The sequence below is a fragment of the Sinohyriopsis cumingii genome, chromosome 19, assembly GCF_028554795.1.
Source record: "Sinohyriopsis cumingii isolate HCF-2022 chromosome 19, ASM2855479v2, whole genome shotgun sequence".
Taxonomy (NCBI): domain Eukaryota; kingdom Metazoa; phylum Mollusca; class Bivalvia; order Unionida; family Unionidae; genus Sinohyriopsis; species Sinohyriopsis cumingii.
The window spans coordinates 47,641,133-47,667,919 of NC_142979.1; the positions used below are offsets into that span (position 1 = coordinate 47,641,133).

Here is a 26,787-nt window from a genome sequence, read left to right on the forward strand (position 1 = left end):
TTAGATGAAACTGACCCGCTTGGCCACAGTTATCTGTCTGTTAGTCCATTTTTTTCTTTCTTTCTTTCTAAGATGTTAATTGACAATGACATTGAATAGGAAATGAATAAACTCAGAAAAAAGTAGAAATAAACACTGCAACAATATTGAACAAATAAGTTTTTATTACAAATTTTTGTGTTAAATATCTGTACACAATATTTTAGGACTAGGTATTAATAAGAATATGAAACATAAATGCATTTCTATTTTAATTTGGTTATAAGGTTTTGATAACATTACAAACAGCAATAATTATGATGCCAATATTTGCCTTTCAACTAATTTTAGTACTTAAGATACATCTTTCTAAAGATATTGTATTCATGTAGAAGTTAAAGTTGTCTCCCTTAATTTATTGAACAACAGGTGACCCCAACTCAAGTTTGGTAGGGCAGATGGTTACATTTTATGTTGATGTATTGGGATATTAATATTTTTCTCTCAATGTTAATCCTAGTATAAGAATAAACTATGCAAACTGTAAAAATCACCAAGAATTTTGATACATAGAGTACATTACCCTGCATGATCAGTCGTCAGCAGGATTGACTGATAGACATGTCTTACAGATAATAAAATAAGGTTGTAATAGTCCATGCCTTAAGTTTTATACAGGAATACCAAGAGTGTAATCTGTAAAGACAGTAATAAATTTGTGAAACTGTAATAATTAGGAAACTTAAAAAGTTCAAAATGTGCATTTTTAACCTATTTCTGTCCAAAGAGAAAGAAACTGTTTTTAAAAAACGAGAATTAGCCAAGTGCAAAATTGAGCATTGCCTGAGTTTATTTGCACACCCATCAAAAGTCTGATACTTCCAAAGAACACTTCTTTCTTGACGTACATATCTGATGATAATCCCCTGTTTGATGGGAAGTCTGCCTCTAACTTTTACAAAAGTTTGACCACTGTTTACTAAAAGTACCTTTGCTGATATAGCTAACCCCTAATTGTCTGACCAATGTTATAGGCTGGCCACATAGTCTTATCAAGCAAGAACTACTGTCTTTCCAATGTTATAGGCTGGCCTCATGGACTTATCATGTAAGAACTACTGTCTGACCAATGTTATAGGCTGGCCTCATGGTCTTATCATGCAAGAACTACTGTCTGACCAATGTTATAGGCTGACCTCATGGTCTTTTCAAGCAAGAACTACTCTGACCAATGTTATAGGCTGGCCTCGTGGTCTTATAAAGCAAAAACTACTGTCTGACCAATGTTATAGGCTGGCCTCATGGTCTTATCATGCGAGAACTACTGTCTTTCCAATGTTATAGGCTGGCCTCATGGACTTATCATGCAAGAACTACTGTCTGACTAATGTCATAGGCTGGCCTCATGGTTTTATCATGCAAGAACTACTCTGACCAATGTTATAGGCTGGCCTCATGGTTTTATCAAGCAAGAACTACTGTCTGACCGATGTCATAGGCTGGCCTCGTGGTCTTATCAAGCAAAAACTACTGTCTGACCAATGTTATAGGCTGACCTCATGGTCTTATCAAGCAAGAACTACTGTCTGACCAATGTTATAGGCTGACCTCATGGTCTTATCAAGCAAGAACTAGTCTGACCAATGTTATAGGCTGACCTCATGGTCTTATCAAGCAACAACTACTGTCTGACCAATGCTATAGGCTGACCTCATAGTCTTATCAAGCAAGAACTACTGTCTTTCCAATGTTATAGGCTGGCCTCATGGACTTATCATGTAAGAACTACTGTCTGACCAATGTTATAGGCTGGCCTCATGGTCTTATCAAGCAAGAACTACTGTCTGACCAATGTTATAGGCTGACCTCATGGTCTTATCAAGCAAGAACTACTCTGACCAATGTTATAGGCTGGCCTCATTGTCTTGTCAAGCAAGAACTACTCTGACCAATGTTATAGGCTGGCCTCATGGTCTTATCAAGCAAGAACTACTGTCTGACCAATGTTATAGGCTGACCTCATGGTCTTATCAAGCAAGAACTACTCTGACCAATGTTATAGGCTGGCCTCATTGTCTTGTCAAGCAAGAACTACTCTGACCAATGTTATAGGCTGGCCTCATGGTCTTATCAAGCAAGAACTACTGTCTGACCAATGTTATAGGCTGACCTCATGGTCTTATCAAGCAAGAACTACTCTGACCAATGTTATAGGCTGGCCTCATGGTCTTGTCAAGCAAGAACTACTGTCTGACCAATGTTATAGTCTGACCTCATGGTCTTATCAAGCAAGAACTACTCTGACCAATGTTATAGGCTGACCTCATGGTCTTATCAAGCAAGAACTACTCTGACCAATGTTATAGGCTGGCCTCATGGTCTTATCAAGCAAGAACTACTGTCTGACCAATGTTATGGGCTGGCCTCATGGTCTTAGCATAATATTGTATGTGTAGGCATGATTATTCAATGTTTTTCACCTCTATAATATGGATACATTGCTTTTTGTGTGCAAAAAATGTATTGCTTATTCTCAGCAACTGGTTGTGAGAAAACTTATGATGAACTTGTATATATACAAGGGATTAAATTGGATTGTCCAACTATATTGTTAATACTGCTCTAGTATACATGACTATAATGTCTATTTTACAGTCTTGGCACATGAATAATAACATATAGTAAATGTAATATATTTCATGATAAGTTACATTTATATATTTTAGATTCCAGTTAAAGTTGCTATAACAAAAAACACTATATGCATATATATATACGCATGTGTGTGTGTGCTTGCATGTGTGTGTGCATAGGTGCATGTGTGTGTGAGAAGGTCTTTCTAAGGGTTCAATGACTGGCCTGTCATCTGCATCACTTTACTCCTTAATTAATAATTGTTATATCAAAATGTAAATAGTCCAGTAGATAAAAGAGATAAATTAGTAATTAAAAAAAATAATAAATTAATGAAAACTAAAATAGAGAAAAGAATATCACACTATATTTAGTCAGTTTTCCAGCATTATTCTTTTGCTCAAGAGAATAACAGTACTTTCTTGCATCCAATATTAATGTAAGAAAATTCCTTATTAAACAATAATTCGTTCATACAGGGTGAAACCTGCTATAGTGCACATCATTAAAACATGAATTTGGATATAACATGGCTTTGTTACAGCTTCTTTTTTTTATCTTGTCTTTTCACTGACACTATACAAAACATCAGTGAAGCCAACAAATAGATAAAATACATCAATTCAGTTTCAGAAAATTAACCTTGCAATTGTAATCAGTATTTTTACACAGCAATAACTAATTTTAGATTAGGGCACCCATAATCCCAGTTGTTATATAAATGAGCAGGTAGTTAAGTAATTGCTATATATTTGACTGGCATTTTGTTTATTAACACCACACACTCATACATGCATTCACTGAATTTTGCTCATTCGTGCTTTACATCAGTTCAGTGCATAATGCATTCATAACAAACTTTGATCACTCTCTCTTGAATGTGGTTCAGTACATAATGCTGTTGGCAGTTTCGCACCTCAACTATCACATTATATCATGGTTCCCCCTATTCTGCAAATGTTTCATCCTCAACCCCTTTTTTTTCAATTTTGATGCTGAAGTACTGATATGAGCCATTTAAACAATGTTTCTGAGCATACCTATTATATAACTTGCCAAGATAAACCATAATCCAAAAGTTTCTTCATAAAGTCAAGTTCATGAACCATTCATGAGCACATAATTTTTAAAGTGTGTGTGTGTGTGTATATGTGTGTTTGTCTAAATTTTTTGACATATTTCTAGGTAAACAATACCATGTAAAATGTAACCATGGTGACAATTATCACAATGCAACAAAAAGCTGCAAAATATCACAGTATAATAAGCAACCACTGATAAAGTTGGATCATGACTATTTTAATGATGGGTGGAAACAAAAGAATCCATTTTGTTGGAAAGTGTAAGGAAAAGTAAGAAACGTCAATACTAATGAAGCAGTAGTTATCTTTAAAACATCAAAGATGCTGTGAATATAAATTAATCAAAAATAGTGTGTGTGTGTGTGTGTGTGTGTGTGTGCACATACATGTACACTGTATTGTGAGAAAACATCCCTTTTGGTATAAAAATGACATTCTCAGATTTGTGTATTTTAAAAGAACTATCTTTCCCGAATATAATACAATTTATTTCACACAAATATCATGAATATTAATAAGAATATAATGGTTCAAGTGCATGCTAAAATTACACTATTATCTTAGAAATTCGTTGCATGAATGTCAGTTTCTATGATGACATATGGAGCTAAAAGATGTTTTCTCACATTGTAGCTCATTTATATAGAGAATCAAATACTGTTGATCCAGATTCGACATTAGCTTCTACAAGATCAATCTGGATCCAGATTCCATACCCTCCTATATCATCAAATCTGGATCCAGATTCCATAAGTTCCTAAAACATAAAATATGGATCTGGATTCCACAAGCTCCTAAAACGTAAAATTTGGATCCAGATCCCACATGGCACTACAACATAAAAACTGGATCCAGATAACATAAGCTCCTGCAACACTAAGTCTAAATGGACATCACTTTTTTGTTTACTTGTGTATAAATTGCACCCAAATGCAAACAGCACAGACAAATTTGCACATACCCCAGGAATATGTACTAGTTATATCCCTTTTCAATAGGTCAGAGGTCATCAGGGAAAAAAATCTCTCCTTGTTAAGTAGTGATTTCTGGGAATACATGCTAGTATGAGCACACATTTATATATGTCTTGTAAATGTTTCTGTTCACTGTAAAATAGGACCAAATTCTTTCACTTTTTTTTTCTTCTAATTTTTCTGACATAAGAATAACCACCCTATTGAAAGTAATGCATGGTTTCCTTCAATGACCTCTGACCTATTCCAAACAGATGTAACTCTTATGTTATCTCAAGGGAATGTGGAGACTGAGGTATGGACCCAGACCTGCCATTATATGCCTGAAATCTTTAGTACAAGAAATCAACCCAAACCTGTCTGCATTTAGCTACATGAGAAAATATTTCATGCAAGTGAACTATCACAGAACTAGGATATATGGTACCCACTTCAAACCTATGGAAAGAAAATATCAGTCCTAAGGAATGAAAAGGTTGCTGTAGATATAAACTAAAATCTATGGCTAAAATCAGATCTTACTTCCAGCAATGAAACAATACAAATTCATGAGAATACATGTAACAACTTACATTTAGTTAGCTATAATGACTGAATGCAACAAAATACAAATATTAATATGGTTTACATATCTTTATACCCTCTGATATATATTGTCATGCAGAAATTGTCAATTATTTTCAAATAATTTCTTCAAGGTTAGTGTGACAGTTTGTTTGAGTCCATATAAATGGCAGTGAAATAATCACACAAAATGAAAGAAAAAAAACAACTTATATTATCTTAATTATTACAGTGGAACCTGTCTTGAAAGACCACTCCTTTTCCTAAAGCATAATGGTCTCTCATAACAGGTGGTCTTCTATAACAAGTCATAACTGTATATAATCAGTAAATCTGTAAATGGAGAACCTGGTCTCTCAAGACAGGTGGTCTCTCATAGCAGTGGTCTCTCAAGACAGGTTTTACTGTACATGCAATTTGTATAGGTACCAAAATGAAGGACTTCACAATTTCTAGAATAAAAAAATTTCTATCTCAAGCATTTTCTCAACAAGAGGGACAATTTTTAATGCATCAAAGAATTACAAATGTCAAATATTATCTGCAATGTACAAAACAATATTGCCTGCCATTTTTAAATAACTCAGTCACCCTCTTCATAAAAAAAGATATACAAAATCTACAAGAAATATCTACTGGCTGGAATAACATTTGTAACATATATTATTCCATGATCTGTTCTATATGTAATGCTGACAGCTGTTGAATGGATCCAGATGCCCTGGTTATGCAAAGTTTCCATGGTGAAGATGGGAACTATATGTAGGTGGGAGGTTTGGGAGGAAGAGAGTTGTTGAGCTGGGTGTAGGCCTTTTCTAAGTGAATCAGCTCCTGTAAAGAACAAATAAAACATCTTTTATTTACTAGGTTGCAAACCATGTATAGCCTCAAAAGAAAAAAGTACAACATTTACAAATGATGTATGTGTACAATACTCATTGGTTTTGAATGAAATGAAAGTAACCCCTCTAGGAGACAGTTGGAAAGTGGATGTCAAAAGGTCATGGAATCCAGAGTGGCAATTTGATTGGTCAATAAAAGATACACACTAAAAACTGCCTTAGATCTATCAATTTTATGTCAGGTTAAATGAAAATCTGATTTCAGTCTGTAAATTTAGGAATAAAGAATGTGAAGCCATAGTTTATCAATAAATACATAATTACTCATATATCAATTTAACATTTGCAATTCTGTTGTCTTTTGATCTTTCACAAATGAAGCTGTTTGTTATGAACCAATCAAAATGCTTCTCATGACTGTAACCTTTTTACTGCCTCTTTTGTAGCCCTGAAAAGTGATTCCCATGTTTCACTCAAAACTGTGCACTCTTTCCATGACTGTAATTATTATAGGCTGATGGAGGAGACATTCAATCATATCTGCATGGTTTATTTGCTTGTTTCCATACAAGTGAGGTGAAAAATGTCATAAAAGGCACCATCCACTGGTACCTAACAGTATTCATTTCTCAACTTGTCTTTATATTGGCAGACATGGTATTTGGTATGAATGCATTCTAAGGGTGAGTACACAAGGATTAAATATGATGGATTTAATTATGATGCATTCAACGTTAGCTTACTTTAACCAAATACAATGTACAAAGAATTGTAATAGGAAATAACTCCAACAATTACAGACAATACTAGATCAATATGCCTCCACTGTAAGCAGTGAAAATTTGATTCCTTCAAATCTTTTAAAACTTAGGCACTCCAACAATTATCAGAAATCTTCTTGCATTAATAACCTCAATAAGGGATAAATAATCAATTTCGGCATACTTAAATGGTTAGTCAAATTAATAAAGAGTTAGTGCCCTTTCCAAACTTATAAAAAATGTTCACAGAACACTTTTTCAAAATATCTTTTCAAAAGAACTTAGGAATTCCATAAATTTGTCAGACAAATCTTTTTACATTGTGAATAAACTTTATAAGGGAAATGCCCATACCAGACATATGAAAGATTTGGATAGAACACAAAACCATAAATTACTGAAAAATGTATCTTAGGATAACTTAGGAAATCAAACTCTCAGAGAAATCTGTTGGCATTGTTAATAAATTTTATAAGTAATAAGTGTTCATATTGGCATAATTAAATAGTCAGTCTAATTAATGAAGAGGGAAATGTCATTTCCACACAAAAAAATGTTCATAGATAGTAACACATATTCAAAACCCTAAGTTACTGCAAAATGTATCAAAGTGTCAAAGAGCATGTGATGTATACAAATTTATTTTAAAATATAACTTAGGGTGTCACAGATGTCTCCATGTCCCAACATACATTGTATCCTGTGTTGTTTTCTTCTCGCTGTAGTAACAATTATACTCACCTGGGCCTGGTTGGTCAATTCATTTTGGAGTTTGGACATTTCCACCATTTTCTTGGACATGACATTGCGGCTTCTTTTTTGCTGTTCCTCCATGGTGACGGAGTTTTCTTGAGCCTCATTCAGTTTGTGGCTAAGAACGCTGGCCATCCTTTCTTGGTCTCTTGTAGGTGTCATCACCTATGAAAATGTAAAAGAAGAATGAATATATAATATCATAAATCGTTACACTATTTATATTGATTAATTCTAAGATTGCAGTGAGCATAGTAAAGAAATGAGTTTCATGATGCTAGACACAAAGGAGTTATTAAAAATGCAAGGTAAGTACTTGCAAACATATATGTTCCCTCACCACCAGGAGTATATATGAGCAAACAAAATTATAATGACAGAGATAGAGGTACCCAAAACAATGGAGACTTGAAAGAAGAGTAAATATATACACCATCATAGCCAACATGGGTAAGTCTGGACAAGATTTGAATATGTCGTCCTCTAGATGTAGGTCTTAATGAATGCTTAAGCCACCATGTGGAGAAAGGTACCTCAGTATACTACTCATCAAGGTGCATATGCATACAGTGTTTCATTAGTGTATATGTCTTGGGGTTAATGATCTAGAGAACAGGTAACAAATACAAATGTGATTCATGCATGAAAACTGGGGTATATTGACCTGGTTTTGGAATAGATGAGTTATTATTCTCAAGTTGCACTAATTCTTTTAGATGTAGGGTCAAGATAGTGAGGGAATAATGAACAAAAAGCTGAAAATTCACAAGTCACTCATGTGAAAATTAGGTCACTTTGGTTTGGTCAAATTTGCAAGAGAGAAACAGCTATATCTTCATGAGTGTAGGTGGAATAGGGTCCCAAACATTGAGGTTGTTACGAAAATATCAGCTGAAAATAATAAAGTCACTCAAGTATAAAATATGGGTAGCAGTGCTCTACTTGTGTGTGATTAAATTACCCACTTTGAGATGCATCTACATGCCAATTTCAATAAATGTATGTTAAACTAGATACAAGACATTGAGGGAGTAAAGTCTGAAAATACAAAAGTCACTCAAGCCAGACCCCTCACCAAGTTGTATTATTCTAGATAGGTTAGCATACACATATCTTAAAAACTATGCAAAAACATGAGCCAGTAAACTGTAAAATGGATTTACAGTGACCTTACTTTATAGGTATGACATTAATAGGTGCATAAAACTGAACCAAAGTCAGTGATTCAAAAAATCTGCATCACAGTGACCTACTTTTGTGATGAGGGTCTAGTACTAATCAAGATGCACCTTCTCACCAGCTTTTGCATTTCAGGTATGTATACATGATGCAAATAACCTATGTGACCCTGAGTTAAGTGCAAAAACTTAACCCAAGACAACAAATTTTAAAATGTAGGTCACAGTGACCTTCTTTTGTTGTATGGGCATGGTACTAATACAGATGCAAACAATCATCTAGTATGATGATTCAAGCACAAACACTGCTAAAGAAATAAGCTTAATATGCACAATTATATCAGTGAAGTGTGAAATATGGGTCACAGGTACTTACTTTTGTGATAACTACATAGTAACAATGAAGATTCATCTCCTCACAAAAAGGGGGAGGGCTTTTAGACATAATATTATCAAAGGAGAATTACAGTGCATATAACTATAAAACTACTACTACAACTACTACTAATACCACTATTACTACCACCGCTACTACTTTTAAAAAGTGTCCAAATATATTTCAGCATTAACTTAGTATGATCTTACTGTGAAAAAAGTGAGAATGTTGTTGTTTAAGATAAATGCTTCCAATATCTCAAACTTCTATCCTGAAAGAACATAAAATGGTATGGCTGATCTGATAATGTTTGGACAGTGGGTAGATGATTTGGTTAACTTGGACAGTGGGTAGATGATTTGGTTAATTTGGACATGGACATTTTGACATGAATGTTTAGACAGTGGGTAGATGATTCAGTTAATCTGGACATAGATGTTTGGACATGAACATTTGGACAGTGGGTAGATGATTTGGTTAATTTGAACATGGATGTTTGGACATGAATGTTTGTACAGTGGGTAGATGATTTGGTTAATTTGGACATGGACATTTGGACACAAACGTTTGGACAGTGGGTAGATGATTTGGTTAATTTGGACAAGGATGTTTGGACATGAATGTTTGGACAGTGGGTAGATGATTTGGTTAATTTGGACATGGACATTTGGACACAAACATTTGGACAGTGGGTAGATGATTTGGTTAATTTGGACAAGGATGTTTGGACATGAATGTTTGGACAGTGGGTAGATGATTTGGTTAATTTGGACATGGACATTTGGACATGAATGTTTGGACAGTGGGTAGATGATTTGGTTAATTTGGACATGGATGTTTGGACATGAACATCTGGACAGTGGGTAGATGAAATGGTTAATTTGGACATGGACATTTGGGACATGAATGTTTGGACAGTGGGTAGATGATTTGGTTAATTTGGACATGGATGTTTGGACAGTGGGTAGATGATTTAGTTAATTTGGATATGGACATTTGGACATGAACATTTGGACAGTGGGTAAATGATTTGCTTAATTTGGACATGGAAGTTTGGACATGAATGTTTGAACAGTAGGTAGATGATTTGGTTAATTTGGACAGTGGGTAGATGATTTGGTTAATTTGGACAATGGGTAGATGAATTGTTTAACTTGGACATGGACATTTGGACGTGAACGTCTGGACAGTGGGTAGATGATTTGGCTAATTTGGACATGGATGTTTGGACATGAACATTTGGACAGTGGGCAGATGATTTGGTTAATCTGGACATGGAATTTTTGGATATGAATGTTTGGACAGTGGTTAGATGATTTGGTTAATTTGGACATGGACCTAAATCTATTATATGTTTCTGTAACTCTGGCGTTATGAATATATCCATATAATGTTTAATTTTTGTTCATGACTGTAAGTTGTAATGATCATCTATAATCAAGATATTAGACAACTAGTTTTTGTACATGGGTATACAATTCTGTTTTAAGATATTAAGAGTGTAGGTTGCATAGGATCTTGTAAATAGCTGTTTATGTAGGTGTTTACAATCATTATTAATACTTTTATTAATAAAATCTGCTCACAAGTTTGGGGTAATTTTTCTTTGGCAAGTGGGGTCAGGTTTGGATGTTACCAAAATGTTACATTAGTACCTTCTTTTAAAGAATATGTAAATAAATATTTTCCACATTTTGAGAAAATAGCTAAAACTTTGAAATGGACAATGGAGCACTGGCACTTTGTTACTACAGAGTGTACTTACTGGCAAAGCTCGTGAAGTTTATACTTAACTGTCAGTAGAAGCAAGTACTGATTATGATTTGGTCAATGAATGTATCTTGAAGGGTTATGAACTGGTACTTGAGGCATATTGACAGATGTTTAGGAATTGCAAAAACAGAAGATATCCAAACCCATGTCAAGTTTGTTGGGAAAAAGAACAACTTTTTTTACAGGTGGTGTGCATCTAAAATGATTGATAAAGATTATGACGAACTTAGACGACTCATATTTGCATGGTTCCCATGCTTTTCTAAAAATAAATTTCCAGGTCATTTCCAGAGGTTTTCCAAGATAAAATTACTTTTTTCAAGGCTCACATATGACCATTACTGAATGGAATAAAAAAAACATTTGAGATTAAAAAAACGTGCATTTTCTAATTCTAAAGATGTTTCTCTTTCAAGGCTCTCCAAAAACATAAAAGTCAGAAAAGATGATCATGTACAAAACCACAAAATGTATCACATGAAACACGTTTGGTTATATGCCCATAAATTGGAAAGTAAAGTTATTTCAATGTACAGAATACAAATTCTAACTTTATTTTGCAGCATTATGTTGCTAAGTGGGAAAACATAATGAACATAAATTATGTTTCGTTTCCTTTCAAACCTTTAATTCTAAAGAATTCTACAGCAATATATATATGCATCTCACAGAAAGTAACATTTCCAATTACAGTATTAAAAAATAAAACACAAATAACTAGAATCTTGTCTTGTAATGAAAAGAGTTTAACCCTGAATTTATTTGTGCCAATACAATTCCAAACAAGATTTTTCAAACAACCTAATCTCCTTAAGACAATCTGGTTAAAAATCCATCATTTAAAAAACATTTTCAAAAGGGTTGATTTAAGGTTTGACAAAAGACCTTCAAAACTATATACTGTTGCATAAACAAGACTGAATTTTCTGTAAAATCAACTTGTCTTTTTGTAATTCATTAAACCAGTCCCCAAACCTGTATTGATACAGGGGCTTGTATCATTTTTGTAATATATAATACAAGGGATGACAATTTCTCATTCAGCTCTGAGATTCAACAATTTGGATTAAAAATTTGGCTTAAAATGAATAGCAGTTCAATTTCTAATCCGAGTTTCCTCTAATTATTCCCAACCCATTTTTCATATTTGGACATTTAGGTTGGAGTGTGGGGTCATTGCAACTGCATATTGAAAATTTGGAATTTGCTGCCACCGTGTGGTAGCAACATATGGTAGCCTTTTACCAGTGGGCCTAGAAAATTTAAACTTATGTTATATTGACTCATATCTGCATGAAATCGATAGGAAAATTATTTATTTTCTCAGAAATGGCAAGTATTATAATCATTATGTCGTTAATCCACTGACAGACAAGACGTAACTATGGCATAGATGAAACCTAACCTAGTACTCGCCATTTGCATTACTAGTCACACGACTTCACAAATCTCAAATGATGACATCAGAAGTCCAATAGTCACATGAAATCAACATCAAACTCCTTTATAATATTGTTGTACACAAATTCAATTATATTAAATGAAAGTCAAATACTTTTTGTAAAAACCAGCAATGTGGCCAGTCTGATTTATCAAGCAGAGATCACATGTCAACAAGGTGATCACGTGATACAACAATACCCCAAAAGTTGTTCTCAGAATATATAAAATATGGAGAATTTTTTGTTCTTTCATTTTTGTATTTTTATTATAACCAGTATACAACTTTCATTTAATATTTTTTTCATTTTTTTCTCTACAACATTGGAAAATGTGGGTTGTTAGATTTGTGTACTCATGATTCTAGCAATGCAAATCATGAGTACCAGGTCACATTTCATCAGCAACATAGTTTTATCTTGTCTTTCAGCATATTAAAGCCATAACGATTTTAGTACTCACAATTTCTGAGAAAATAAGTAATTTTCATATCGATTTCATGCATGTATCACTCAATCTAACAATGTTTAAAGTTTGCTAGGCCATCCAGTAAGCGGCTACTGTTTGCTACCACCATGTTGGCCTCTTGTGATGCTAGACTGGTTTTCATACCTTCCATGTAAGGAAAGATACAGATATCAAGCTGACTTTGAAAATAGAAGTCTACTAGATGAATCTAATCCACTGGACATTTGGATTGACTCATCATATATGTTTATTGCAAGCAACCAAATGATCCATACTGCACCCTTCAAATATTTTGGCTAGAACTTGATAAATTTAACTCACTATCAGTTTAGTTACAACTCAATTACATGAATATTTCAGATGTCAAGTGGTGGTGGAAAAGGCCAGAGTTTTTCCTGACTTTCATCAATATTTGTGAAATTCAAGGACTTTTCATGGTCGGGAAAAAAATTATTATTTCTCCCAACATTTTTCCAATTTCTTGGTAGTATGGGAACCCTGTATTAGTCAAAGAGTTCAAGAACTGTGTCCACAGTGAAGTCAAGACTTACTTTGATGAACATGATGTAGACACTTTGGAAAATGCTGCTTGTACAACTGACAACTATTCTTTGACTCATAAAGTTTCATATGTCAATATGTCTTCCTCTCAGCAGTTTTTATTAAGAAACCAAATCAGTGTCATTCGAGTACTTACAAATCTCAGTCTGGCACAACTTATACAAATCAAACTTTTGGTAAGACTGATCAGAAATCCTTCTCTCTTTACCAACTTTTGAGACTGGTGCATGTTTGATCAAGATATTTTCATCACTATTCATTGAGATAGCGAAACATCAAGGCATTGTCTGAGTTTTCTATTTTGGTAAGGGAATACAGCTATAAAAGTATAAGACTAAAGCAGGTATGACCAGGTATTTCAAATCCTATTATTATTATTATTATTATTATTATTATTATTATTATTACTGTTGTTGTTATTATTATTATTATTATTATTATTGTTATTTAATTTACCCTTCTGTTAGCTGAAGAGTACAAGCTGGGTTTTGAAAGATCTGGTACAGAACTGGAAAAGGCAGCAGACTTAGTGCGTCGGAGGGCATTATTCTCATCCTGTAACTGTTTGACCTTAGCCTGGAGATGCTGTAATGACTTGGTGTAATTTGTATCATCATTAATGTTTACATGCTTTCCCATCATCTTCAATTGATTCTGAAATGAAAATAAACCCCAATAGTTTGTGTACTTTAAAAATTCTAAAAGTTAAGTCCTGGCTAACTTTCTTCATTAGAATTATTTCCTTATTATAACAAATGAATTGAAAGAGAAAGTTTTTTTCTTGTAATGCTATCAGATGGCTATCTTCAAACATGAAAATATTTCCTTAAAACGTACTTACTGAAGGTTCGCATGTATTTGTTCTTGGAAATGAAGATGTTCAAAAACTATTGTTTAAATATTTTTCAGTTTAAAATGACATATACAAGAAGCTGCCTGAAGAAATGTGGAGGTGTTACTTCCCATCTACTGAGCTCTTGAAGACACTGGAGGTGTTCCCTCCCATTAACTGAACTCCTAAATGAATGTGGAGGCATTCCCATCCTTCTACTGAGCTCCTGAAGGAATGTGGATGTGTTCCCTCCCATCTGCCAAGCTCTTAAGGGAATAAAGAGGTGTTATCTCCCATCTACTGAGCTCTGAATGGAATGTGGAAGCATTCCATCCCATCGACCGAGCTCCTGAAGGAATGTGGAGGTGTTTGCTCACATACTCTATCTCTTGACAAAAGTAATCAAGTGAGAAAGGAAGACTGCAGGGCAAACCGGATCCAAACAGAACAAACCAAATACATCCAGAGACCAAAACAGACACTGCAGGGTATATGCAAGAAGGAAAAACCCCAAGACAGAGATTCTTGGAACCTTAAGACTGTTTTGCTAAAAATGACATATAATTTTTATGTTTCTGACTGTCATAAAATCAGTGTCCTTTAAATAGTTCTCACATTACTGTCCTAAATAAAGGATTATCTTTTCATCTGTCCAGTAAGGAAATTAACCTCAGTAAAGTTTATAAGAACTTCAAAAACTTTTTTGATGTATAAAAATGAAATATTTCTTCCATGATTCATAAAAACTGGATGTTGAGTTGAGCTCTTTTGAAGAAGAAATAGTGCTTCACTTCTGACAAATAGTATGTGGGTGGCACCAATCAACAATAAATATACTCAGGTCTTCAGGAAACTTGCGAAATGTCCTCATTAAAATTCAAACAAAAAAGATATCACTTTAGTTTCACAGCAGAGAAAAACAAGTCCTTTTGGAACAATGCAATAACAAAAAGAATATTATTAAAATGGTTGAAGGCTCTGTTTATATAATCATGAAAACTCTTGATTTAAAGAACTACTGAGACAGTTAAACGATAAGAATTATTTTAATAAATTAAGGAATGAAGTTACTGAGATGCATTATAATTTATAAACTTGATGATAAACCTTCATCTAACTTAACAAATGACAAAGTCCATACACAAGATTCCTTGTACTTCCAATGATATAGAAAAAGCTTATTCCAGGGAAAAAATTCTGGGAGGCCAATCATTAGTGGGAATAATTTGTCTACTAAAAGATCATTATTTTAATTTATGAACACATCAAACCATTTATCAAACCTATCACCTTGTGTATTAAAAAATACTTTGGTAGATTTTATCAGTTAAATTCAAGCTAATTAGCAACTTACTGGATGAGTTCATTTTGGTCACCAAACCATGAAGGGTTGATAATAGTCACTGGACTCTTAGCTGCCAATAAACCCTAATATCTTCTCTCTAATCAATGCAGTCCAACCCTTTTAAACTGGTGCTACAATGCAATAATTTTATTTTCAAAGTTCCCATTATGTACAAGTTGGTGGTACTGCCATGAGAACCAAAGTTGCAACATCTTATGCCAGTATCTTTCTAGCCAATGTAGAACAAAAATGCTGAACTCTTTTATTTTTTTAAATTTATAATTGATATTTTTATTATCTTGACTGGAACAGAACTGGAATTCTAACAGATTCTATTAATGTTGTTACAGTATTCCAGATTCAATTCAAAAATAAGAAAATATAATTTGATCTATATTGTAAACCTCAAACTAAACATTGCTATTTACACAGTGATTACTATCACCCCTTACACTGTAATGAGTCAGATCCATTTGTCAACTGTTATGTATTAAACGTATCTGTCCTAAACAATAAGATTTTAAGAAGCACACATCTAACTTCATCAAATTTTATGAGAGCCAAAGCTACCCATCTCAAATTCTGATTCAGGGTTTAACTAAAGCAAAACATGAAAACCATTCTGATTCAGGGTTTAACTAAAGCAAAACATGAAAACCATTCTGATTCAGGGTTTAACTAAAGCAAAACATGAAAACCATTCTGATTCAGGGTTTAACTAAAGCAAAACATAAAAACCATTCTGATTCAGGGTTCAACTAAAGTAAAACATGAAAACCATTCTGATTTAGGGTTCAACTAAAGCAAAACATGAAAACCATTCTGATTTAGGGTTCAACTAAAGCAAAACATGAAAACCATTCTGATTTAGGGTTCAACTAAAGCAAAACATGAAAACCATTCTGATCTACCCAATCATATTCAGAAGGACCATAGTTCTGGCAGGCTTATAACAGCTATCTTCACATATGTTAAAGTTAATCATTTCTCTTGTGTGCAATATGGTACCTTTGGTTTATTGTCAGCTTTACTTTGTCAGACACCTCCCAAGATCCACCAAATTGTGCACAGAGAATCAGTCTGAAATTTAGCAACCATTTAATAAGAGCTTGGTTTTCAAGTAAACTCCCCAATTTTATGGGTAAATCATTCGCAAATAAAGTACTGGAATGTAACACTGTCAATTGCAAATTCATCGTGAAAATGCATATATCCAAATCTTACTAAAAACTTTTACAAACCTCAAAAATACCTCCAAGTTAAGAGGTCAGTGTACTGCACATAACATTATGACCAACAATAAGTAGATGAGACTGAAACAGAATTTCAAGTGAGAATAAAAGAAAACCTCAATCATATCTTCAAGAAGGATACCCTGGTATGTTGTTTCAATCAGATTAAAATCAGATCTCCACTGTTATACATGAAGAGCTGAACATGACTGCTTAGGAGTCATGTTCTGGTAACCTATGTTATTGCCATACTTGCTAATTTTATCAACCAATCAGATGAAGTCTTATATCTTTGCATTTGACGACTGAGTAGTATGGATGAAAAGCACGAATGCATACCTAATGGTTTGGTTCACTTTCAGATCTTTGAAAGCTGCATTTTCATTGGCCAATTCAAAGGTTACCAGAACATGACCCTTAGGCAGTCACTGTCAGATCTTCATGTAGGACAGTGGAGATCTGATTTGAATCAGATAATTAACCCTTCAGCCTACCTGACCACAACATAGGTTGTGTTCAGTATCAAAATAACTGAAACTGTTTTGTCTCATCCAGACTTATCTAGTGGCAACATTAAGCATGAATAATATAGAGAATATATTTGGATACAACCAGACTGTTCTTTTGGTCTAAGGGATTGGAGCATCCTCCTCAGATGCCAGAGGTCGCGGGTTGAGCCAAGTCATACCAAAGATTTATAAATATGGTACTAGCAGCTGCCTCACTTGGTGCTCAGCATTAAGAGGTTAGTGTTAGGACTGGTTGTCCTGGTGTCAGGATAATGGGACTGGGTCCGGGATATGATGCTAAATGACTGTGGCATGATGCCCCAGTGTTAGACATTACAATAACCTATTTCACTGCAGACATCGTAGCGATATGGCTAAAATTGTTAAAGCTATATTAAAAATCCAAATAAACACACACACACACACACATGAATACACCAATTACATGCTCTGCATTTGATAATAATCAACATCTCTGTTTAAATAGAAGTCCAAGCATTTTGTTTTATTAAATTGACATATAGCTAATCTTTCTTTATTCTTTCGTTAAAGGATTCTGATTTGATAAATGGTTTCTTTCGAGTTCTGTTTTAAAAAATAAGTACAATCTATAAATTCAAAGTCTCACCTGCAGCATGTGTCACTACACCCTTGGTAAAACAATATTCACAACCCACCCCAACTGTGTCCATGACCATTGACCCTTTAGACCATTCCATTCCTACCATATAAAAACCTGATAATAATCCATCCAAAGATATAGAAGATATAATCAGTTCATAGCCCCCCCCACACACTCATTAAATTTGTCATCCACAGGTTTGTTTTTGTACACTGATGTACTTTTATAAACTTGGTCTGATAATATCCCATTAACAGAAAAGAGTTATGGTCACTGGAACAAATAAAAAATTAAAGATTGTGAATTTGATCATGTACCGTCTGACTCAAATCCTTACTAATATATTTTTCATGCCCCATGATGAGCTTTCTGCAATTCCTAAATCATTCTTTCATGAGAACCAAGATATGGCCAGAATAAAAAACCTGAACCATTAACACCCAACCCCCTTAAACAACTGTCCCTTTGTGACCTTGAACTCTGACCATTTTTTAGCGGTCTATTTTTATGAATGTTCCTTGCCTTCTGATAAATCTGTGAGCAATAATTGAAGTTGATTTCCTGATGCAAACATGAGATACTGACCTTTACAAAATTTATATTTTAATTAAAACTGACACCAGATCAACTTGGATGTACACTGACTGTTATATATCACCTTTATTTTGCAATATTTGTCCCCTGTAAAATGAACAGATTTAACCTTGAATATGCCAGATTCCAGCAGAATAAAGTTTTATAATAATAAACAAAATATCATACCATGGCAAGTTTGTTGATTTCCCTTTCCAGTCTCTCAATTTCTCTCTGTTGGTAATCAGTTTGTCGAACACTCTGTGGGTGATATTGATACTGGTAACCATAGTGACTGAAAATAGAAATGTACGTTGAGATTAACAATTATCTGGTACTTGTAAATCATGAATAAAACAGGATATTTATCACTCAGCCCTGTTGATCAAATTTTCTTTCTTAAGTCCTGATATTTTTCATTCTTCATTTTAAATGATAAGAAAGTTGTTACATAGCATTTAGTACACACAGAAGATGAAAAAACATCCATTACCATATATGCTCACTTATAAGTCTAGAACAAATGAAAAACAACATAGACCCTGATCTGCTGTAACATGGTCTGCTGGCAGATCAGAATCTATGTTGTTTGTTCTTCTGATTACTTATAACAAACTGCAGAGACCCAGATCTGCTGGCACATTATACAGCCTGTGAAGTTTGCAGTAGGACTTCACTTATAAGCATGTATATACAGTGCATTATTTCTTGAAACAATATTGCAGTATCATTATTTAAGTAAAAAAGTATGCTATTTTAGTGAAATCACCTCAGTTGTATATTAAAGCAGTGAAATAACTTTTTATTTTATCAAAGTTATCAAGTGGGGCCCCGAGTGGCCGAGTGGTCTAAAGCGCTCTCCATTATGGATCACTGCCATCTCACCTCTGTCTGTGGTGGTTCGAGTCTCGGATTCAGCCAATGTGGGTATGTGAGAAAGCTTGCCAGTAGCTTCTCGTGGGTCGGTGGTTCTTTCTGGGGTTTTCCCAGATTCTTCCTCCACCATTAATACTGGCTGCCAAGTATAGCCTATCGTGTGCTGAAAAATGGCGTTAAACCCCACAACAACAACAATCAAAATTATCAAGTAGAAGCAAACTTCATGCCCTAGGTGACAGATTAAAGGATATGTCACATGCAAAAGAAAAAAGTTATAGAAAATATAAGGTGGTTAAATTAATAAACAATAAATGAAATGCAAGAATAGGTTTTAAATTAAAGAGAAGGAAGAGTTATTCCCTTTATACTTACACACTGGTAACATCATTGTCAGGCATGTACAAATTGCTATGGTACTTGTTTGTTGACATGCTCTGCAAAATAATAGGTCACAGTTTTTCTATTTAATTTCTGAAGATCATAAACATATTCAATTTAACTTTCAGAGGTGAAATAACAAGTTTTAAAAACATAGCATGTACTGAATTCATGCAAGTGATAAAAGTCAATGTGATATATATTAGTGTTTTCTGGGTTGGGAAAGAAAAGAAGTTTTGGACCATGAGGATTGGTGGGGGGGGGGCATAGGGAATGGGAATTCTTTATTTCTATACTGCATGGACAATGATGGTGTTAAGGGAGACTCCAGAATAATGTTATGCTATTTTCTCAACAACAGACTGTTGGTCACCATGCTGACATCTGCTTGATAGCCATTTGCAAGAGCAGTAGATCAAGAAATCTGTGTCAGCAAGACGCTTTCTTTAAAACTTTCACCCAATTCCGTTGATTGCATATATCATGAAAACAATTTTTTCAAGGTATTCCTATTCATTTGTCCATATTTAATAGCATATAGGCAACATTCATCCTTATGTCAAGATGCTTTCTGTTTTGCAGTTTTATTTTGAAAATGCTGTCGTATCTGATTTCTTTCTTTTTTCTAGTTCAGCATTATTTGTATAAATCTGAAAAGTATTCAAGCAAGAATGCTCGCTGTCAAATACAGTAAATTCTGTTAGTAACAGCAGCCATATTTGATGGTGGGTTACCATGGTTTGTACAAACTTAAAAAAACTATATGCCAGGATGCCTTTTGAACAATGATCACAGGCTGTTGATTGGTCTGAGCAGAAATTGTTTTAAAAGATTCTTCATTTTAGCAATGATGGCCACATCTCATTAAGATTTAGCATCTTGTGTAAGAAAAAAAGAAAGCCCTTAATACAGAAAGTGGTATTTTTTAAAAAGTTTTTTTGAAAAATGGTGAATCAGCACCATAGTGGCTATAATGAAAGGTAAATCAGCACCATAGTGGCTATAATAAAAGGTAAATCAGCACCATAGCGGCTATAATAAAAGGTAGATCATCACCATTATGGCTAAAATAAAAGGTAAATCAGCACCATAGTGGATATAATAAAAGGTAAATCAGCACCATAGTGGCTTTATTAAAAGGTAAATCAGCACCATAGTGGCTATATTAAAAGGTATATCAGCACCATAGTGACTATATTAAAAGGTAATCAGCACCATGTTTAAACAGTTTAAAGCCTTTATTGCCAAGATGCTTGTAGTAAATTTTGGTCAGATTTTCTTTTTTAAAGGATTTTAATTTTTTTTAAATATTGATGGTCAGATTTGGTACCTAATTGGCATTAGTACCGGTAGTACAAAACCTAAAGCCTTTAATACCAGGAAACTTTTTGCCAAATTTGGTTAAATTCTGTTCAGCATTGTTTTGAGAAATCATTTTGATGGATTTCATGTTTTCAGTAATGGTAGACATATTTAAATGGTTGACTGGGATTATTTTGTACAAACCAGAAATGCTGGAGGCTTTCATTCAAATTTGGTAAAATTCTGTTTAGCAGATGTGATACGAAGTCATTTGAAAGTTTTCATTGGCAGTAATGGTTGCCAAATGATGGCAGATTGGCATCAATTGTATGAGGCTGAAAGCATTTCATGTCAGGGTTCCTCTCTACCAAATTTGGCTGAATCAGCAAATGTTATGACACACAATGCATGATGAACAACATACAATGGTTGCAGGGCCATACCATAAGTTCATTTGGCCTTAAGGTCAGATGAGTTAATAACAATTTTTACATTATTATACCTTCATTTACCACAAATTAAATACCTCTCCAAAATACCTATTCTAAAATGTGTTATTTTGTTGATAAATTCATTTTTCAAATTCTGTCAGCATCAGAAGAAATATTTAAGTTTCTTCAAAAAATTAGTAATCAGAATGTCAGAAAGTTTAATTTTTCTACCTTCACAAGTTTCCCTTTTAATCTTTCTATTTCTTCATTCTTTTCTTTTTCCATCTGTTTCTTCAAATTTTCCACAGCACTGTCCTGTGGACAGGATAGAGAAGTGCATTAAAACATCACAAATTGCAAAGGTATTTTACTCCTCAAGGTGTGTGAGAATTGCCTTTGTGTCATAAAACTCACTACAATGGTGTGAATAATAATAATAATAATAATAATAATAATAATAATAATAATAATAATAATAATAAAAGTATTACACATTCTTTGTTTAATGAGGGTATAGCAATTAGAATACAAACATATCTAGTTTCCCTTAAGGTCCTCCCCTAATTTATTTGTCTATGTATCAGAAAGTTCTAGTTCAGGAACAGGAAACTGCATAATGATTAGTCATGTCTAGAGTTAGGTTTTGTGCTTTAAATTGGAAACTAAATATCAACCATGCTGAATACATCAACAAAATAACAGATGGTGATATGCACTGTACTTGCACAAAGGCACATGACAAAAATATGTGAAGCATAACAAGTCATTCAAAAAGTATGTTTCAAACATGCTTAGATAATTTTCTTTCAAAATTTCAAGATTTTTCTGTTCTTACATGTGTAGGCAAAGAGTTTCATCTCTGCTTCTGAATATTTAAAACTTCACTTAACTGTTCAGTGGTAGGATTTGTAAGTTTTAAGTGACTTACTGTATATACTTGGGTATAAGCCAAATAATTTAGGAAAAAATAAGGAGGGGGGCGTCATCTTATCTGCAGGCCAATGTCTAAACTTGACAGTTTTTAGGTTTTTTTGTTGACTACTGTAATGGCTGTAAATCTTGGGACATGAAACAATATATTTTTCTGTGTCCTAAGACATAGGCATGTAAAAAAGAGTAACTTTTGGTGACCCGACAATTATTAAACTGTTACACAGTTCTATGATTGGTTTTGTTATTATTTTGCATGTACATATTTTCTGACTTCTCCAACATGACTTTGAATAAAGGTAAATATAGACTTCATAATTCGTGTGCTGGTTGAGTTTACCAGGGAGACCATGCTAAACTATAATGTACAGTACTTAACACAGTGCAAAGCATGCATAACGTCACTTCTTCCCAAACATATTAGATGCAGATTTTGATTTATTCATTGTTTCGACTAAATTGCATTCTTCTAGATAACATTTCAGCTAGTCCTTATAAACTGTTTCAATTACATTGAATCATACGCTCACAAGTTACTCATTTTCAATGATATATGCAATCCAACAAATTGGGGTAATATTTTTAAAAAGGTACACATGTTTAATTGTACAATGCACATAATCATCATAATTTACATGTAAAAGAAGAGTGATAATAATAAAGACTAAAATTCTCATATAGTTCAACTATGATCAACATCAATCAATTTTAGTTTTGTGTTTTAACTTGATGTTTCAGCATCTCCTATGTTGATAGTTTGCAAATTTCTTTTATTTTGCATCAGAAGTACAAGTAGAAGTCAATAAAACCCTGAAACTGGCTTGTGATAAGAGGGAATTTTGACCAGTAACTATACAAGTACATTGATGTGTAATTGCCTTTTATTCCTTAACATTAGCACGATTACCGTAGTTTTGTAAAATGGGGTCCAAGGCATACCTATGAACTTTGTTGTCTAATTAGGCAACAGTTGAAATCTAATTAGATAGGGGCTATCAGTATGCATTGTTTACTTTGAAAGACAACTGGTGATATATTGCAAATAATTATTTAATTAGAAACAGCTTGTAAATAAAGTAAATACATTAGATAATTTAACCTGCAATACACATTAGCCATTTTTGTATTAGATACAAATTCAGAACAGAAGCACTTATTTATTAGAAAAATCATTCCTGTTTATGTGAATTTCCTTTTGTCTAAAAAACTCAATGTCACTCTCACATGGTTAAATAAAATGTTCACATCTATTTAAAGTTCTCTTTTGATTTACAAAGAAATTCTGAAATAAAAGTTAGAATTCACTTAGAACTTTATTATGAGACTAAATATCTATAGTTCTAGATCAAATTCTATAACTGAAGTAAAATCTCAAAGGCACAACTGAGCAAGAATGAAAATATACAAGATTAGTAGATTATACAATCAAGAAGTGCACAGATTTGCATGTAAAACTAATATCTCAGAGACACTGATAAAAACTGAGATTTTATTTGTTTTAATTTCCTAAATGTAACATGAGCATTTCGACCAAATCTACCAAAATTAGTCAACTAGACTTGTAGACTTCCCAAGAAATAAACAATTTCCTGGATTGCTTTGTCAAATGGTATTAGAACAATTTCTTGTTACTGGAATTAATTCATTCACAATCTTGAAAAAATGTAACTTAGTCAAGTTAGAAAAAGAAACATGAGTTAACAAAGCTTACACAACAATTTTTAAAGCATTCAAGCATTACAAGCAATAAATTTAATGAACAAAATGAAAAAATGGAGTCTACAGCTGGAGATGTCTTCATTCAATTATAGTACAGTGATTCACTTTTTGCAAGACTCCTCTTAAAAGAGGCCACCCATTTATAAGTCCACCTTACCAAATATCAAAATAATATAGTTTCATTACTGCACCCTCCTCAAAAAGGTCACCCTTTTATAAGGACACCTTTTCAATGCTAGAAAGGGAACCACTGTACTATACAATAACCAGATTCATTAATCCATAACATTCAACCATCAACAGTGCTCAAGGCCCAGAAATCATAAAACTCTTGAGCTTGAGATTTTGTGTCAGCCAATCACAATTTCATATTCTGAAGTCTTTTTTTCTGATTGGCTGATAGTGGATACTCAATGTTTTAGACTCAAACTTAGAGTTTGGAGACCTCCACACCTGATCTGCCTTCACAAAATGCATTGGTTGAGCACAGATAGTGATATGCAGAGAGCCCTACATAAACGCAGATATCAGTGGACACTGGTTGCAGTTGGTACTTAATATACATATGATACTATATTGGGGTAAAATACTTATGTGTATCTTTCATGTTAATATACATGGGTAGAGTGCTGTATGTGTATATTTCATTTTAGCATGCAGGGATATAATACTGTATGAGTATCATTCATGATATTCTACAGGGGTACAGCAGGGGTCGTCCTGGGCTTCGCCAATGTCGCAAATTGCGATTTTTTTTCCTTATTGGCAACAAAAATATCCCATCTGGCGATTTTTTTGGCGACATACTTTTTGGTTATTTAATTTGTACATACAATCATGGATTTGGACTGGATAAATTGAAAGGCAGAACGAAAGGAAGCCACAAACTTGACTAAGCAATGCATTGGAATCAATCTGTTACACAAACAATCCTTTGTTCTTATTGACAACCCCATCTTTACAGTGCATTGTTACATCATAATCTGCTTATGCTGACATCTGGGCTGAGGACTGTATGCTGCGATACAGTCAATCATGCTACCGCACTATACCTACAACTGACCGACTTCTGAAGACGCGAATAGAACAGATACAATTAATTGTATGGCTAATCCTTCTGTTTTGTTTATACATATACCAATACAATAGTTTTGCTGAACCTTCATAGAAAACTGATAACCTTTGAAGTACCAACTACTGTGTATAAATACAAAGCAAATGGAAAAAATCTCAATCACAATTACATCTGTCGCCAGTGCAGCATTTTACTCATTGATCTTTTCCTTTTGCAATCAGTCCCATGTTACAGCTGCAGAGACTTAAACTCCGCAACAAGAAATGGCAAAAAAAACAAAACAAAAAAAAACAGTTTTGCATAATTAATAATAATTATTTATTTCTCAAAATATAGGAGTGAAAGAATCCCTAAATTGGGTGTGAATTTATGCTTATATATACGGTCCAGTATTGCCAGGTGTTGACTCGTGTACGTTTCATTTGTGGGAATGGAGATCCTATTTTTCTTGTCGAGAAAATTTATACAGCATTCAGTGATCATTCTTGGGAGTTAGGAAGCAATTTGCTACAAGCTTTGTGAAGCTAGCCATGGGGGGGGGGCTGCTGAGAGACTACTAGTGTCACCTGTCAGCACTGTAGACTGTGAACGTGGATTCCGTATGATGAACCTCATAAAAACTGACATCAGAAATAAGCTCTGTTCTCATCTCTCGAGAATTTAATGAGAATCAACATGTACAGATGTGAAAAATTAGACTTTGAAACTGCATTCAACAAGTGGGCAGCCCTAAAATCGCGACGGATCTTCATGTAACACTTTGTAACATTTTGTTAATGCTTAAAGTATTAACTAACCCATCTTTTGTAATTTTCATTGCCTGTTACATTAATAGACTAAATTAACACTTGGAAAAATGTACACTACTTGTTTTGGCGACACTTTTTGAAAATTGGCGACAAAATATTGAGGTTGGCGATTTTTTTTGTGACAGTTTTTTAAACACCAGGACCATCCCTGGTACAGTACTGCATTTGTATCTTTCATGGATACAGTTCTGTATGTGTATCAGTCATGTTTATATAATTGGGTACAGTACTGTTTGTGAATCATTAATGTTAACATACAGGGGTACAGTACTATACTTGTGTCAATCATGTTAATATACAGGGGTACAGTACTGTATGTGTATCTTTCATGTTAATATACAGGAGTACAGTACTTTATGTGTATCTTTCATGTTAATATACAGGGATACAGTGATGTATGTGTATCTTTCATTTTAACATACAGGGATAAAATACTGTATGAGTATCATTCATAATAATCTATGGGGGTACAGTTCTGTATTTATATCTTTAATGTTAATCTACAGGGGTACAGTATGTGTATCTTTCATGTTAATCAACAGGAGTACAGTAATTTATATGAGTATCTTTCATGTTAATATACAGGGGTACATTAATGTATGTGTAAGAATCATGTTAATCTACAGTGGTACAGTAATTTATATCATTCGTGTTAATATACAAGGATACGGTAGTGTATGAATATCATTCATATTAATATATAGGGGTACAGTACTGCATGTGTATGAATCATGTTAATTTACAGTGGTACAGTAATGTATATCAT

General features: G+C 33.7%; 1 protein-coding gene across 3 annotated transcripts in view; it reads right to left on the bottom strand.

Annotated features, from left to right (window-relative positions):
• Nucleotides 1-146: 146 nt before the first annotated feature.
• LOC149775653 (uncharacterized) overlaps nucleotides 147-26,787 on the bottom strand; it is a 283,048-nt gene continuing 256,407 nt past the window's right edge. For all 3 annotated transcript variants that reach the window (XM_089943843.1, XM_089943842.1, XM_089943844.1), the window contains 6 exons: nucleotides 21,720-21,803; nucleotides 19,750-19,811; nucleotides 18,688-18,793; nucleotides 13,842-14,039; nucleotides 7,578-7,754; nucleotides 147-6,064 (listed from right to left, as the gene is read on the bottom strand). In XM_089943843.1, the coding sequence (XP_089799969.1) occupies nucleotides 5,990-6,064; nucleotides 7,578-7,754; nucleotides 13,842-14,039; nucleotides 18,688-18,793; nucleotides 19,750-19,811; nucleotides 21,720-21,803 (702 nt within the window). In that variant the 3' untranslated portion in view covers nucleotides 147-5,989. The remainder of the gene's footprint in view (nucleotides 6,065-7,577; nucleotides 7,755-13,841; nucleotides 14,040-18,687; nucleotides 18,794-19,749; nucleotides 19,812-21,719; nucleotides 21,804-26,787) is intronic.